Source organism: Podarcis cretensis (assembly GCF_951804945.1).
Source record: "Podarcis cretensis genome assembly, chromosome: 11".
Taxonomy (NCBI): Eukaryota; Metazoa; Chordata; class Lepidosauria; order Squamata; family Lacertidae; genus Podarcis; species Podarcis cretensis.
Window position 1 is genome coordinate 27,765,938 of NC_137180.1, and position 17,699 is coordinate 27,783,636.

Below are 17,699 nucleotides of genomic sequence, written 5' to 3' on the forward strand. Positions count from 1 at the left end.
GGGGTGGAGGGGCTGAGCCCCTTAAAAAATTGATTGGTGGGGTGGACCCCCTCGGCCCCTAGGAGTCGGCACCTATGGAGAAAAGTATTTACACACGCGGGCGGCAAAAGCGAAGTGGGTTTATAGAGCGGAGTCCCTGACGGCGCCCTCCCTCACCCCAGAGCCGCAATTCCCACAGACCCCTCGTGACCACTCCACGCGCGCCACAGGCTCCCCGCTCTCTTCCCTCCCGGCAGGCCTGGCGCGGCCCTCTTCTTCGCCTTCTCCCGCCCTCCTCCTGCCTCCTCGCGGCCGCCGCCGCCGTCGCCGCCGTCCTGCGCGAGTCGCGCCGCCCGCTTCCCTTCGCCCGTGACTCCTCCCTCCCCTTCCCGCTCTGTCCCAGGGCTGACATCACGCCCGGGGTTTCCATCGGACGAGGGGAGGGGAGGGGGGTGAAGGAAAGAGGAGGAGGAGGAGGAGGAGGACGCTGTACGGAGCGGCTGCGGCAGCGTGATGGCGGCGGCGGCCGGGAGGACTTAAAGCAACGGCGTCGCGCGCCCGCTCACCTCGGGGTGGTTTTTTTTAACCCGTTCTCTTCCCTCCCGCCGCGCTCTTCCCTATTAAACGGCTTCTCTCTGTTTCTGAGGGGGCTCGCGCTGCTTCTCCCTCCCTCCCTCCCGCCCTCCTCTTTTTTTTTCCGGGTAGGCCAAGAGGGAGGGCCAGAGAGGCGGCAGAGGGAAGAGGAGCGAGGGAAGAGATCCCGGCAGGCCCCGGAGCGCTCCTTCCTTCCTTCCTTCCTTCCTCGAGGCCCGGCTGCAGCGCTCTCCCCCTCGCTGGAGAGGCCCAGGCAGGCCTGGCGGTAAGTGCGGCCGGGTGGGGAGCGAAGGAGGAGGGCAGGCTGTGGGGATCGGAGAGAGGCACGCCATACCCGGCCTGGGCGCCTTGTGTAGGCCGCGGTGGGGCAATGGAAGGGCGGAGAGGGAGGGAGCCAGCCAGCTAGACGGGAGTTGGGAGCCGAGGCTCCGGCTTGAGAGAGGAAGGAAGGAAGGAAGGAAAGGGCCCGGTTCTGTGTGGAAAGCGGGTGGACACCGGGCGAGCTGTGGGGGAGAAACGCCGCTTTTGTTCAGCCGCTGCGCCTCAGGCCGGTCCGTTTGTCCGACCGCCTTCGCCTTCTCGCTCTCAGCCCCCGCCCTCCACCCCCAGATAGAGGCTCGCAGGAGCCGACCGCGGTGCTGCTGCTGCCGCTTGTCTTTTCCCCCCTCCTCCGGCTTCCCCCGCCATCTCCCTTTGTTTACCAGGCGGCCGAGGAGAGGCGGTTATGCAGGACGCAGCGAGGCTTTCGCAAGCGGGGCGAGGAGGGGAAAGGCGGCAGGACCGCGGCCGGCCTAAAAAAGAAGCGGCGGCGGCGGCAGCACTAATAGTGGGAAAGGCGCCCCGCGAGGAGCAGCAGGAGACACCCGCCGCGATAAGGGGGGAACCGGAGGGAGGGGAGAAAGCCCATTTGTTTTGGCACCCACTAAATCCACGAGGCCCGCTGCTCATTGGCTGACAGGCTGGCTATCAGGGACTCGGTGCGGTGCCTTCCTGCTGCTCTGATCAGTGGCCCCGCCTTTTGCTTGGGTTCCCTTAAATAAATATATATATAACTGGGTTGATTGAGACCAAGTGGATGATCTTTGCTGCTATGGTATTCCCGGTTAGCTTGTATGGTGCCCAAAGGACGCTGACTTTCTAAGTAGCTAGAAATTGCTCTTGTGCTGGTGGCAGTAAGAATTAGCAGCACGAGTAATTCCAGCTACTTAACAGAGCTGGCTTTAGTATAGGATTTTGAAAGGGCAATGCCATAGAAATCATAGTTGGGATCTGTGATTTGTACATTTGCTGTGGGTCAGGAAAACAGTTTTGTTATAAATCAGTCTTACCTATGTTTACTTGCAGTTTCAGTTCTCAAGTAAGCAGACAGGAGACTGTAATCTTAACGGGAGTGAGCAAGCTGCATTTTACTGGTGCTGCAAATTTGTAAAATGGTTCATGTATGCATGTTGCTTACAACACAGTCCTATGTATGTTTACTCAGAAGTCAGATGAATTGTTATAATAGGACATGCTCTAGTGAGTTGGTTTAGGAATGCAGCTTTACTTTCAGAAGAAAAAAGTTCCAGCCTGCACCAGCACTACTCCCTTGCTTTCCCTTGGCACTGCCACTAATGGCACTGCTAATTAGATCAATGTCAGAATGCTTCAAAAAGGATCAAATTGGGTTTTCCTGTGTATGAAGTTACTTAGCCTCTGAAGAATAATACTGACCCTGCTGTATGAACTTACAGGGTAAAGATCACTGAGAGAATCCATTATGAGTGTTCACTGTCAAACTAGGACTGGAGAGACTCAGGTTCAAATCCCCCACTCAGCCACAAAGCAGCATTGTGCCAGTCACTATCTCATGGGTTTGGTGTAATTCAAAAATGGATGGGGGGGTGGGAATGCAGGGTTATCAATGTAACAAATAATTCAAGAATCTGATGAATTGCACATATCCAGCTAGTTTACTGCAGTATCCTCTAATAGATTACAGATTTGTAAACATTTCACATCTTTATTATTTGTGTATTCATTTTTTAGGGTAACTTGGGAAAAACAAATAACCGCTGAAGTTACATGTGAAATATCTGAAGAGCGAGGAAGACAACTCTCTTAAGTGGACATTTCATATCCAGCTTCCAAACTGGAAGAACTTTATTTATATTTTTATTTTGGTGAATATTTACAATGAATGGGCACAGTGATGAAGAAAGTGCAAAGAACAGTAGTGGAGAATCAAGGTATGTACTTAAAGATTTGTCTCTGGTAAATCTTACATTTTTGTGAAAGTGAAGTGTTTACCATAATTAAATTGTTTATTTTGAAGTATCGGACCAAGCATTCTTATTTCAAATAAGGACTCTGGAAACTAATTGAATTTACTTAGAAATAAGAGTGTGCACAAGGCTCAGGACCCAATTCTAGTGAATCCATTAATGGTGTGCCTCAGGCAGTAATGGAATATGGTTAACTAACACTCAAATATGCATGTCTATGCAACAACAGTATGTGTAATGGTTTAGATAGAGTGCTTAGCCCAGCCTGTCATACGTATCTGATTACACAGGACTAAGTGATCTCCATAGGATACATTTTGTGACCATATCTTAGACAGATTCCTGTTCCAGAATCATGTTCCTCACTTGCATTTCTCACTTTCTGTCTCAGTGGTATTTTATGTCCTTGTGTTGTGTTTCTAGGGGTGAGAGGAGGGAGTACCACCTCCATATTTGCATGGAACCAAGGAATGGTTTCATCTAGAGTGAGTGCTGGAACTGGAGTAGCTAATTCCTGTATTCCATACTTACCTAGTTAAATAAACTTGAATCCAATTCTATACCATCTTAAGATTTGAACCTTATTTCAGAGTAAACCCATGTGAAGTAGCACATAGTGTCTTGGGACTTGTACCAGTGAGGGTTATGTTTATTCTCCAGTGTTGCAGGCAGTATGCATTTGAATACTGGAAATCACAGGTGGGGAGGCTGCTGTTGTATTCAAATTCTCCTTGTGAGCTTCCCATAGGCATTTGGTTGGCCACTGAGGACAGGCCTTTGGCCCAGTCCAGCGGAGTTCTTATATACACTTATATACACTTGTGTGTTACCCAGTCTTGCAAATAAAGGATCCAATCCTATGCCATCTTATTTGCAAGTAAACACTGTTGAATGGAACTTAAGAATGTATATATTGAATTGTAATGAATTGTACTATAGTGAATTGAATTGTATATATCATGTAGTTTTCCTTGTATGTTCATATCTTAGGGTGTCTTGAGCAGTGGTTCTCACAAGCTAGATATCAGAACACTCCCTAGCTGAGTAGCTAGCTGTAAAATTGGACTTGCCTCTGATAAGAAGGCCTGTCTTAGAAGACCACTTAATGTGTCTCTTTCTGTTCTTTAGGGGATTCCAAAAAACAAATGGATAGGTTTGTTTGTTCATGTATGTTGAAAACACTACATGTTTATAAATTGGAAGCTTTAGAGAATGTAAGAGGAGCCCTGCTCTAATCTAGCATCCTGATCACAGTGTGGCTATACAGTGGTACCTCGGGTTACAGACGCTTCAGGTTACAGACGCCACTAACCCAGAAATAGTACCTCGGGTTAAGAACTTTGCTTCAGGATGAGAACAGAAATTGCGCGGTGGCAGCGGGAGGCCCCATTAGCTAAAGTAGTACCTCAGGTTAAGAACAGTTTTAGGTTAAGAACGGACCCCTGGAATGAATTAAGTTCTTAACCCAAGGTACCACTGTATGTAGTGAATTCTTCTGGAAAACCCACCAGTAGGACATGAAAGGAATAGTCCTCTCCCCACAACCCAGTAACTGCTATTCAGTAGCATAGCGCCTCTGAACCTGCATGCACTGCTTAGCGTATATTGATGGCATGCCTCTGAATACCAATTGTTGGGGAACGCAAGTGAGAAGAATGCTGTTGCGCTCATATCTTGCTTGTGGGTTTCTCATAAGCATGTGAGAACATGATGCCAACTGCTGCTTATTCCTGTACTTCATGACTATCTAATCCTCTTTTAAAGCCATCTCAGGTAGTGGCCTCCACACCAAATTTCAGCAGTGAATTCCATAAATTGTGTTGTATGGAAGATGTAGTTTGTTTTTTCTCTCGAACCTACTACCGCTCTGAACTTAAAATGTGAGGAACAGCTCAGTTATTTTCATGGTTCTTGTAGATTAAAATTACAAGGTTTCCCTTTGTCCTAACACTCCCATGAATATTCTGTATTTGGTAATGTTTTGGTACAAAAATAATGCGACCCTCCATTTATATTGTAGTATGGAAACTCAAGGGCAGCTGTCATTTGAGCCTTAGCTATTATGGCACAGACAGCTGTGTCACAAAGATGGTTGCTTGATTTGTAGATAGGTGATCCCCATCAGTACTAGTTGTGGAAGCAGCATGTAGTTACTAGTGAGGTTTGGCATTGCCTGTTTCTGCAGCCTGGTGGAATGTGGAGCAGAAGCTATGCAGAATTGCTCCCGCTTTCCATCCCAGCCTTCATCTCCTGCAGACTGCCGATTGGTAGTTTGTCATTTCTCATAATACATCTGGAAATATATTGGAGACTTGGAAGTAGTGCATGAGAGGCAGTATAATTGTGCTTATATGGATACAACTTGGGATGCAGATGAAGTTGCCAGATTATGTTCTGTTTTAAGAATTTTGCTAGTTCGAGTATGCTTTTCTATAAGTGTATTTGGTGGAATAATTCATATATTTTCCATATTAGTGGAATATAAAAGAGATTCCCAGGTCATGCTCATTGGCAGGCTAATATGAAACAAGATAAATTTGTAATCAAGCCATTCTTATCTTTTATAAAGATGCTCTCTATATGTCTGAATAATCAAGTCTGCCTGTCTACTTGCTGTTCTTAACAGCTTTGTTGCATTCGTGGGAAAGGTTTGGTCAGAAAGTTGTGGAATGCAATAGAGTGTCTTTGTGGCATCTGACTTCTCAGCTGTGGAAGTGCCCCTTCAAAACCCTTCCAAGATGTCTATTTCCCTCAGGGAACTACATTGAGTAAAATCACTTTAAGGCAGCCTGAGAAGGCTTTGTGATATTGCCAGCCACTACCTCTTCAGCCCCATGCTTTCCGTTTCTTTCAGCTATTTGTATTCTACTGAGAATGTGTATTAGATACCCAAGGATTAAATATAGCTGTGTAAGACAGGAGGAAAGATGACATGGAGAGAGGTGGACTAAGGGCTAGTTAGCAGACGGAGGCCAGGAGGCTGAGGGAATGAGATAGGAGGAGGCTGGAACAGTGTCTGTGGAGTGGTGGGGAAACTAGAAAAGCATGAGGTATATGGTTGTATGAGAAAATGAATGTAGGATGCATATACTCAGGGATGAGGGAGGGGAAATGGGTTCTGACCAGGGCCATAGCATGCGGGAGGGCTGCTGGAGTGATTGACCTGGGTGCATTTTTTCAGGGGAGGGGTGCTGCTGCTCACACCGCCCTCCCCAAGCCAGCCCTGCGCTGCTTTGTGAGGCTGGGATCATTCCAGCCTCACAAACAGGCTCAGGGCTGGTGCTGCTCCAGGGGCAGCAAGGGCTGGTCTGGTGCGCAGTGAGCTCCTTCCGCCTCCTGCACCCGTCCCCCCAGCGCATGTGCGCCCCGGGCGCTATTAAAGCATGCTCCGCTGCTGCTTCTGACTCTTGCTTACAGTATTAAAATACATGTTCCCATCTGAATGTCTCTTCTGTCATGAATTCATAAGATGGTCCCTCTGTCTTAATTCTCATTTGTGAAAGCAGGGCAATACCAACAACCTACCTTATGGGGTTTTCTTGTCTTTTTGAATATGTATGTATGTATTTGAAACAAAAAAACTATCTTTTCCCTGCTGGGTTTGCCACGCTGATCCTTAGAAGTATGCTTAATTAAAATAATGAAAAATTGTGAAATCTGGGTGTAGTATTTGATATCTCAATTTATTGTTTAGTAAATGATCTAATCATTTGATTAATCAAAGTAGCATATTGTAAAACTATATTCAAAAGAATAGAATTTCTTGATTGGTTGACAGCCCTAGTAATAAGTAAATGTGTCCTATCCAACAAATAGTTTGTTGGGGTAGAGCCTGTTTTAGGTGTCATGGTGCATATTCTCAAAACTGATTCTAGATTCTCAGTCTCCCCTGGAATCAACAGATTGCAGCCTACTGTCTCTAGTTCTTTTGTCTGAGACAGTTTTAATTATAACTTAATTTATAAATTATAAATCAGGGTGTTGTTTTTTCTCTTGGTACACTGTCCTTTTGCCTCGACACTGCTATGATCCAAATGAGCTGTGACACCTGTAGTTACAAAACTGCTTTGAATTCAACCAATTTGATTTTCAGAGGAGCCTGGGAAGCACTGAGTACAGTACTTTTTTCAACTAATACATTGAACAGGCTTTATTAGTTTGGTAGTACTTCAATTCTTTGCAAGGCAGAACAATAAAGCTAGGCTTCAAAGGTCAGTTTAAGGTCTTTAGGAGTCAAATCTGGTCACAGAGGTCATATTGTGGGAGTTAAAAATTCTTAACTTGTGAATATTGGATAAATGTAAAATCTGTATTAAGGATTATTGAAAAGTGCCAATACATGTACAGAAAATAGTTTTGAACTTAAAAGATTAACATGGCATAATTTTTAGACTGAAAAGAATAAGTAGACTCTGTTGGTCTACTTATTTTATGTGCATTTGATCCTGGTCCAACTGGTACCAATTAGTTTCCGGGCCCAATTCAAAGTGTTGGTTTTGACCTATAAAGCCTTAAATGGCTCAGGACCACAGTACCTCAAGGATCGTTTCTTTCCATACAAACCTACCTGGACCCTGAGATCATCTTCTGAGGCCCTTCTTCGTGTGCGTCCTCCTTGAGAGGTCAGGAGGGTGGCAACACGAGAATGGGCCTTTTCTGCAGTGGTTCCCCATCTGGAATGCTCTCCCCAGGGAAGTTCGCGTGGCGCCTTCACTATACACCTTTAGGCGGCAGGCAAAAACGTTCCTTTTTAACCAGGCCTTTGCCTGACCTGATTTACATCTTATACTCTTTTTAAAATGCTGGCTCTTTTTAGGGTTGTAGTTTTTCCCAGTTGTTTGTATTTTGATTTTATGTATGTGATCCTCTATGTGAACCGCCATGAGACCTTCAGGTATAGGGCGGTATAGAAATAAAATTAATAATAATAATTAGGTGTTCTGCTTTTATGAGCAAAAGGTTTTTTAACGTGAGGTTTTTGAGACTTAATTTTGTTGGTGCAGCTGTTAGTATGTAAAATCATTAGCTCTTTGCTTTCGGTGCGACACTGAAATGTATCGTAACATTGTAGATCCTACTGTTTTCTAAAATGGTACCATTAGTTGTACGTACTTCGTATTCATTTGAGACAATGTTACTTTAAAATGTTTTTATTTTCAAAGGCCTGTTTTCCGATCAAGCTGTGTGTTTGTTTGTTTTTAAAAATTGATAATAACAATTTGCAGCAAATCTTGGCGTCACATATTCCTCCCTTTTCCATTTGCAAGGGGAGGAGATTGAAAGATTCCATGTTAAAATACACTTGTTCAGATTCTGTGAGTTCAGATTCGAGTTTGTTTGAACTTGTTTGAAGCCAGTTTCCTGATTTTGGATATCACAGAAAACTTATGTACAGTGGTACCTCGGGTTACATACACTTCAGGTTACAGACTCTGCTAACCCTAGAATAGTACCTCAGGTTAAGAACTTTGCTTCAGGATAAGAACAAAAATTGTGCTCTGGTGGTGCGGCGGCAGCAGGAGGCCCCATTAGCTAAAGTGGTGCTTCAGGTTAAGAACAGTTTCATGTTAAGAACGGACCTCTAGAACGAATTAAGTTCTTAACCAGAGGTACCACCGTATTAAAAATTAAAAGTGAAAGCTTTAATATCCCACATTCACAAAGGAAGTACACAGACCTAAGTCTTACCATAACTCATTTATGTAATGCAGAACTTTGATAAATTGCCATATTTGTATTGGGGCTTTGTGTAATATCCAGTTGTTCCCCTTGTATACGTACAAAGACTTTTGATCCAATAGGATATGTCCATTCAAGGAAGATGAGAGGCCATTTTTGTTCCACTTCCCAACATCCTAGCAGTAGCAGCACCCCCAAAAAATGTTCTGAACGTTGAGTTGATGTTGAGGGTGGTATTAGGAGCTACCTAGGGAATGGACTTGGCAAAAATCACATTGTCTCTTTTTCAGTGAGTGGCTAACCACTTCTGACACACCAGTTCTGAGAGCACTGACTGAATATCACCTATTGAAAATAGCAGAACAAACTTGATCCAAAATTGCACATAATGCTTTAGAGACAATTGAGGAGCTCGTGAGTTTTCATATTAAAGTTAAGGATTGGATATTATGATTGCTCCAACAAAGTCCATTCTTTGCTAAGTTAAAATACTGTTTCTAATCGTGTATGAAGTAAATATAGCAAGATACTTGTCTTGTTTGGATGATCATATCTCAAAGGATATATGAATGAGACCTGTTCCTCCCCATTCAGCTATTTCATGTTGCATGAGCAAATGAAAAGCCAGGAAGTTTCAATTAACTATAGTTTCTCACTATATCCAAATTGGGCACAACAGGTTAATGGTTTCTAAATATGCCATGTTATGAAACTAACTTTAAACTGTGACTTTATATCTTGACTTTTTTAGAAGTCATAGTTTTCCAGTTCAGTAGTAAAACTGATCCTGAGAATTCCTGGTTTATTTCCCAACCTGTGAGAAGGAAAGAAAATTGTCTATGTGTTTTTTGTTACTAGGCCAAGATGTGATCATCTGAATGCCATCTTATACTCAAATATGAACACAATTAGTTTGTCTGAAACACTTACAAATTTAACTGATACTTACATAATTGTTTTTTATTAACTGATTAGTAAGTGAACAGGAAAGTGAAAGCTCCCCAATGAGGGAGGGGGGAATGATATTTCAATCTGGAGGCACTTGTGTAGTATGGTCAAATTGATTAAATCAACACCTTAGCTAGCTTGGGAACAGATGAATAATAATGGATCCTAGCCAATATAGAAATTGTATATGACACATCAAGTTTTAGTAGGGAAATTACATCCATCTAGTTAGAAAAAACATACTGAAATAATAGAAGTTGAGATGTAGCAAATAGTAATGAAAAGATTATTCTGCTACAGATGTGAATGCTTAAAAAACACATAAAATAAAACCGTTGCATCAACAGACCTAGGGAGCGTATCAGTAGAATAGCCCCCTCCTTGACCTGAAGAAAATCATTGTTTCGAGGACTCAATGTTAATCAATTTAGTATTTGGAAATCATTGGAAATCATAAATGGAATAGTCTTATCTCAAGTACTCTGCAGACCACCTGATACAGTGGTGCCTCGCAAGACGAAATTAATCCGTTCCGCGAGTCTCTTCGTCTTGCGGTTTTTTCGTCTTGCAAAGCACGGCTATTAGCGGATTAGCGCTATTAGTGGTTTAGCTATCAGCGGCTTAGCGGCTATTAGCGGTTTAGAAAAAGGGAAAGAACTCGCAAGACGTTTCGTCTTGCAAAGCAAGCCCATAGGGAAATTCGTCTTGCGAAGCACCTCAAAAGACGGAAAACTCTTTCGTCCAGCGAGTTTTTCGTCTTGCGAGGCATTCGTCTTGCGGGGCACCACTGTACTTATAAACATTACTAATGCAAGCTGTGGTGATAGAGAGAGAGAGAGCACTCCTACTTTATTCAAACAACCATTTGGAGGACACCTCATTTCCATTGGATGTGTAGGTGTGATAATACTTATAAAAACGTAAAGAGAGCACCTGCTGAAAATAGGCCACCATCCAATTTTCCACAGTGACAACAATGGCCTTCACCCTTTAATGTTCTCCACCAACAGGTATTCAGAGCCATAGGACCAATAGCTATTGTCACTTATAATTATTGATGGAGACCTTTCTGCAGTGCTATTTTCCCATTAAAAATAGTATAAATGGAAACAGGACCAAGTCAGAAAATTACTTAATGATGCTGAGCCAGAGTGGAGTACTAGAAGTTTGTTATTTCTCTTTCAAATTTACTGCATTCCTGGGAGTTTATGGCATTTTTCTGCTCGTCAGAGGAGGAAGGGAGGAACATCCATCTCTTTCAAGACAGGCAGAGTGTGGACACTGCCAAGTGCTGTTTCAGTGACCATGTTTTCTCATGAGTACAGTTCTTGATGGTACTCTGCCCACTGCTTCATCTGCTTGTTGCAGCTTGTGATGATCGCTCCCAACTAGGTTTTCAGTGGTGCAGTTTTCCTGACTGTTTGTACAAGGCTTTCTTCATGCCTGTGTACATTTTGAAAGTGTTGCCACTGACAGTAGCAAGTTGAATGCTCTGACAGTAGTCATTGGCACATTGTCTGGCAATCCACTGGGCATCACTCCCTGCCTTAGTGCATCTTCTCGCAGGGTGCACACTTGTAGGTCATAAGAGCTCTCACTTTGCAAGCAATAACAGGCTCCATTTCCTTAATGTCAGCCTCAAACCAGTCGGAGATCTGTGTGTATCTTTCCGTTTGAAATATATCGACTTTTGGTTGCCAAGCTCCACAACCCAAGCCATTAGAAAAACTACATTTTAAATATATGAGTCTGAAGTTTAAAACACATTTTTGTCTGTCTGTTGGAGGAAGTTGCTTGTGTGCAAATGTAAGCAAAAGCATGCAACTGCATGTCCATAGGTTTCAAGCATGTGGCAAGGTCTTGATAGGGTGTTATTAACATTTGAGCAATTGTTATTTGGATGGGGAAACATTAACATTCCTGTGTCCAGCATGCAGTGTTCAGTTACCTAGCAACTAGATGTCTAAGGTCATTCCATTCTGTACTTTATCCTATGTTCTAAGCATGTGCGTTCCAAAAAAAAAAAAAAAGGATATTCAAGGCCCCTTAATTCATTGACACTCCATTTGAGAGATTTATTGGGAGAACTCCAACTTGCAGATGCAGGCATTACTGCAAAGACTGATAATCAGCTGGCCATACTGTTGAAGCAGCAACATTTACTAGCTAAGGCTAATACTAAGGGGCTTTTAAATGAGGACTGCGCACCTGAATCTGTTCTTCAGCCTTCTTATAATATTTATTTTTATCTTAAAATTGCAGCCAGTCAGATGATGATTCTGGTTCAGCATCAGGTTCTGGATCTGGTTCAAGTTCTGGAAGCAGTAGCAATGGAAGTAGCAGCCAGTCGGGAAGCAGCGATTCAGACTCTGGTTCAGAGTCTGGCAGTCAATCAGAATCTGAGTCTGATACATCTAAGGAAAAGAAAGTCCAAGCTAAACCTCCAAAGGTTGATGGAGCTGAGGTAAGGTGGACTCTCTCCACATAGGCGAAACTCTATTTAGATGCTTGTTGTATTAAGTGAGCATCTGCATAAATGGTGTAAATTAGAAAGTACTTTAGTAATATGAAACATTGGAAATGCTGATGAAAATATCAGATGGCAGCAGTGCCAAACTTTCACCTTTCTAAGAAATACCCAGTGTTGACATTAACACTGCCTGGATTATTTAACAATGTGTGTTGTATCCACTGCTGCCATTCCACTTGTGTAACAGACTTGCACTCACACAACTTCCCCCTCCTCTCCCATGCACCCTCAAAATCTGCTCCAGAGGATTGGGACACCCTCCAGAGCAGGTCTGGTGGGTGCAAGGATTCAAGAGGAAAGAGAAGTACCACATGTGGAACTCAGTTCATGCAGCAGTGAATACATTGGATGTTTCTGCAACCCTTAAGTAAGGTCTCTTTTATGTTTAGAAGGAACTTACAAAATAATATATTAAAGAATCGTGTCTATTTTATTTTGACGATGGCATGGTATCCTTAGCATATCAATATAACTGTAACTGTTTCAGTTGTTGAATCAAGTCCCCATGCCACCCCACCTGAAAACATGCACAAATTCAGCATGGCATATTTTAGTTGGAGTGGTTTGAATTTGATGTATCATGCTGTGATGTTTCACCTGAGCCATTCAAAATCTGTGAAGAGGGTGGCTTGCACCTGGCCTCCTCCCCCTTATATAGACTAGGGCTGGACTAGGTGCATTCCCCAAGCCTCTGCCCCTGATAGGCCCAGAAGGAGATGACTGTCCCTCACCTGGAAGGTCTACTGCAGTCGAAGGTGAGCGGGACCAGGTGGCCATCCCCGCCCCCCCTCTGGCTGTATCAGAGGGTCTCCATTGAACAGCTGCAGCCATTCTGTGCAACAAATGATGTCCATCCCAGATCAGCGGATATTTTAAAACCCATATTAAATGTGCCTGCAACCAAACAATGGAATCAAGTTCACAGTAGACCCTCCAATATAGCATGCCTGCTGAGACAGTGTTTAAAAGTACAAGTTGATGATGCAGTTTGAAATTAATTTATTATTTCTATGTTGTCAGTGGAAGAAATGTAGATATATTTCAATTGTGTTCATTTGTTTCTTAAGGTAAGGCTTCTGAACAGTGATTAAGATAACTTTTCTTGTATTTTGGATCTACCTGTTACTTGTAAAGTTTGTGGACTTTACTGAAGAATGTATTTTATTGCTTGTGTTTTATGTCACTACATAATGTTTTTATTTGAATTCTGCTTTAGTTTTGGAAATCAAACCCAAGTATTCTGGCTGTACAGAGATCAGCAATGCTCAGGAAACAGCAGCAGCAGTCAAAAGCAGCATCTTCAAACAGTGGCTCAGAAGAGGTGAATAGTTAGCTAGTATTTTAAATGTAAATGTAAACACAGATCTTTACTAGCCGGTGCCAGTATTTCAAAAGAGAAATCAGAGTCAAAGTATCCTTTAAGTAAAGTACCTTTCAAATCATTGACTTGTATACTACTGTAGATGCCAACTGTTCCCTTTCTTGGGGCCAGCACAGTATTTTTAAGACTGTATGTCATACTTGCTTTCAGTATTCACAAGATTATAATATATGTAGTAGAATTACCTTGTAAAAGAAAAAGGGTGTCGAGTTCAAATGGGCTGGAGGACTAATTCAGGGGCTAATTTGACAAGCAGCTTTAATGAGTACTTGGACTGAGGATCAACTTTTCAAATGTCCCTTGCCATCCAAACTTAATGTGCCATCCTTCCTCATCTTACCTGCAAAATTACCTCCAACTTCGGTGTTGAAATGGAATAGCAGTGTTAAGAGAATGACTGTTTGTTTACATCCTTATGGACCTTATATTTTGTTTTTCTATGCAGGACTCATCAAGTAGTGAAGATTCTGCCGATGACTCATCCAGTGAAATCAAGAGGAAGAAACATAAAGAGTAGGAAATTAAGTATTACATAGCTTGATGTAGTGTTTTAAATTTATCTGATCAGTAGAGCACATGGCGTTATCAATGTTATTTTATCTCAGTGGTTGCTTAATATCCAGTGAATAAACTACTTGCTTATCTGTATACTTGTATGGCTATCCATATAGTGACATGTTAGGATTTGCATATTTAAAATCTTTGCATGGAAACATTCTCATTTTAGAAACAGACAACTGCAACAGTATTAGGAGTTTAATTGCCCAGAACATATTTCTTTCCAAGAAGTTAAAGCCCCTTAAGCATAATCTGGTGAATGTTTTCTGTGCAATTTTCTGTCCAAAATGTTTGCTTTCTATGACCCCATCATTCTCTCACTGAGGCAGATCAGGTCTCTGACATCACACTGTTTTATATATACTCATAAAATGTCTCCAAAGCATGTTACTAGCTCAGGACAATTCCATGCCCCTTCCCTCCTGAGCTTGATACTGAAGGGAGAGAGAGTAGTCATCTCTGCAGTCCCACTGCACTTCTGAAGCTTTCAGAAGTGCATCTGATTTTGAAGGAGCTCTAACTGTCCTTTTGTATTTGGAATTTGCCCCTGCCCATTCTCCCACTGTCCTTTCTACTGAGCTTAACCTTAGAAATTATCCACCCCAAGGAATTGTCCTTTGGATTATCCAAAGTTGTGCTTTACTTCTAAGGGGCTCAGAGTGCCTCCAAAAAGCAGTACAGTACAATTATAAGGATGATTCCCTACCTCCAGCTACAGACTCAGAAGGAAGGCTGAGGCTCATCAGGGTTGGGGAGAATTTGGATCATGGCCAGTGCTGCTAACATATTTGTGGACCACAGCAGGTCTCATTAAGGTTCATATATTCAGTTCATATTTGGGTTTTTTTAGTAGCCCCTTGCTTCACAGAGATTTGCTTCATTTAAAAGTTTTTCCTAGAATTTACATATTGCTTTAATATATGAAGGTTTGAGTATTGATGACAGTGAGAAAAAGTCATTAATGTGGAAAATCTATATAGTTAGCATTTCATTTTAATGAATCTGGAATTATCCCAGATAGTTCTCCTATTGTGTGAAAGCTGTAGAGACAGAATTTTTAAACAAAGTGGCAAATAACTACTTACTGAAATATTCACAAATTCCTGTCAATCATTAACTATTCATTTTAGTCATGCAAAGTTAAAGGTTTAACCCTTTTCCTGTAACACCTTCCATCTACATTAAATTTTCTGCTAATTTCACTTGTTCAACATTGCTGTTTTCAAAATGTGCCAGGATAGTGGCTCATTCCCTTTAAAATTTTATACTAAAAAAACTTGATTTTGTAAGATTATTCTTGCTTCTATTGATCTACATTTAGGTATATAAATGTTCTTTTTGTAATTTTAATTTATGTAGTGAAGACTGGCAAATGTCTGGGTCAGGATCTGTCTCTGGAACTGCTTCAGATTCTGATTTGGAAGAAAGCAGAGATAAAAGTAGTTGTGAAGAGAGTGAATCTGACTATGAGCCAAAAAACAAGGTCAAGAGCAGGAAGCCTCCAAGCAGGTATGTGAAAAATATTTTTGATTGGAAAATGTCCCCCTTGTTTGGATAAAAAAATTATAAATATCCTCCCTACATGTTGCCATCTAGGAGTCCAGTAAGTAAATGAGCTTGTCTTTGTACACTGAGATGCAGAAGAAAGAAAAGTTGTCTTCTTGCTGGGGGTGCATCTCCCATTTTCTCCATATATCTATTTTTCTTGCTTCCATTGCAGAATGATCTACCTAGTTTAGACTGCTTTAGGCCAATGCTTGCCTTTGTTTACGAAATAGAAAGAAAGAAGGTAGAAGTCTTTTTTGAGCACTGAACCTACTTGGGCTGAGTTTCTGTCTTGCAATTTTTGTGTTCCAAGGACAGGTGGAGTCAATTTTACAGCTGCCTGTCTTCCTCCTTTATTGAAGATAGTTAAGAAAAATTATGATGATTATGGTAATTATTAGGGTGGTGGTTTATTACCCACTGTTCACCCTAAAGTCCCAAGGTGGGTTACAGTGCTACAAACAAACAATTTAAAACAACTTTTAAAAACAATTTATTTAATTAAAAACAACTTAAAAATTTAAAAACAAAGTGCGTCCTTAAAACATACTAATGGGAGATGCTTCCTAGTTTAGCCGTCAGCTTAGTTTTTCTTCTAAAGAACTTGCTTTCTATTCTATAGAGATATTGCCCTGTGTCTGGATCATTTTCAGATGAGACAGAAGGAGAAGGCACATATAAGCTAGTTCTCTATTTTACAGTGTTCAAATGCATTCCTGGGTCCTGTCAATATTATATTTTATTCCTTTTGATTGACTGGAGTGGCAGCAACCAGAGTACAGAAAGCATTGGGCTGTGGCGAAGTCAACTGGTTAGAATGTGGTGACAAAGGCTTTAGAAACTAATATGTTGCTCGCAATGGCCGTTCTTATTTAGATAGTGTGCAATTGGGCCTGTTGAATCCTTTGTCCATCTGCTTTGTTTTGCTTTTGGAGAATGTGATGACTTTTTATTTCCCAGCGAGGCCAGGTCCAGTTAAGGCTCTTCTGTGAGAAGCTTGCAACCTCAGGCATGTTAATTCATGCTGATGTGCTTCAATGTGGCCAGAGAAGCCACAATGCTTCTTTAGGGTGGAGCCTAGAAGCCTGACCTAGAATCCAGCTGCTAAAAGAAACCAGACCTGTTCAAGAAGTACCATCTAATAATAGAAAGCTGGGAAAGATGGGAGAAGTGGTTGTTGGGAGTGGGAGCTCTTACCCCACCCCACCCCCAAAGAGAAAGCCTTCAACCATGTGTTTCTTCCACTTGGAGCATAAAAGTAATAAAACCCAGCAGATTAACTGCGTGGGAAGCTGGCTGTTGAGGGAGAGCATTTTAAATGGTTGCCTGTTGTGGATATCGCTGTACTTCAGAATCCGTCTACAGTAAATGCTATGCCAGCAATGTCTGCGGGTTAAAAACAAAACAACCAAGGTTATAATGTGTCTCAATGCCCCAAAGGGCTATTCTTTTCACAACCTTGGCCCTTGCCTTTTGATGTGTTCAGATTCCATTGGCATGGTATAAGAAACTGGCTAGACTCAACTCCTTAATGGTGTTGGGACAGTTGGATATTTTATTTGAATAGACAAACACTTAGTATAATAAAAATGTTTTTTAAATGTCCAAAAAAAACCCTGATAGTCTGCAGATTCAGAGATTTACTACAGGCAGTTAATAAAAATTGGTGCTCCAGCACAACCTACAGGGCTCTAAGCATCTTTGCCTGCCATATATTCTAGGGCTTTTACTGATGAGTGTTATGAAAGTCTGTTTTTCTTTTATTGTTCTTCAAATGTTTAAGAATAAAGCAAAAAAGTGGAAAGAAAAGTGGGGGGCAGAAGAAAAGGCAGCTTGACTCATCAGATGATGATGACGACGACGACGATTATGATAAAAGAGGATCTCGCCGCCAGGCAACAGTAAATGTTAGTTACAAAGAAGCTGAAGAAGCAAAGACAGATTCAGATGATCTGCTGGAAGTCTGTGGAGAGGATGTCCCACAACCTGAAGAAGATGAATTCGAGACAATTGAAAAATTTATGGATAGCCGCATTGGACGAAAAGGAGGTAATATTGACTTGTAAAACTTCCCAAGCTGATGAATAATTTTTCAAATTATTTCTATTGGGTGAAATATATGAGAAGTACAAGTTGTGAATGATACAGTAACTGATATTTTAACAACCTTGTTAATCAAACTGTTAGGTTTTTCTGTATGTATTACAAAATATTTTGGTTA

General features: G+C 41.9%; 1 protein-coding gene across 2 annotated transcripts in view; it reads left to right on the forward strand.

The window, feature by feature from the left end:
- The first annotated feature begins 325 nt into the window (after positions 1–325).
- CHD1 (chromodomain helicase DNA binding protein 1) overlaps positions 326–17,699 on the forward strand; it is a 43,630-nt gene continuing 26,256 nt past the window's right edge. The window contains exons 1-7 of one of the 2 annotated variants that reach the window (XM_079995276.1): positions 326–838; positions 2,602–2,801; positions 11,727–11,928; positions 13,211–13,315; positions 13,821–13,888; positions 15,293–15,442; positions 17,262–17,527. In XM_079995276.1, the coding sequence (XP_079851402.1) occupies positions 2,749–2,801; positions 11,727–11,928; positions 13,211–13,315; positions 13,821–13,888; positions 15,293–15,442; positions 17,262–17,527 (844 nt within the window). In that variant the 5' untranslated portion in view covers positions 326–838; positions 2,602–2,748. The remainder of the gene's footprint in view (positions 839–2,601; positions 2,802–11,726; positions 11,929–13,210; positions 13,316–13,820; positions 13,889–15,292; positions 15,443–17,261; positions 17,528–17,699) is intronic. The other variant, XM_079995275.1, reaches the window with a different exon arrangement.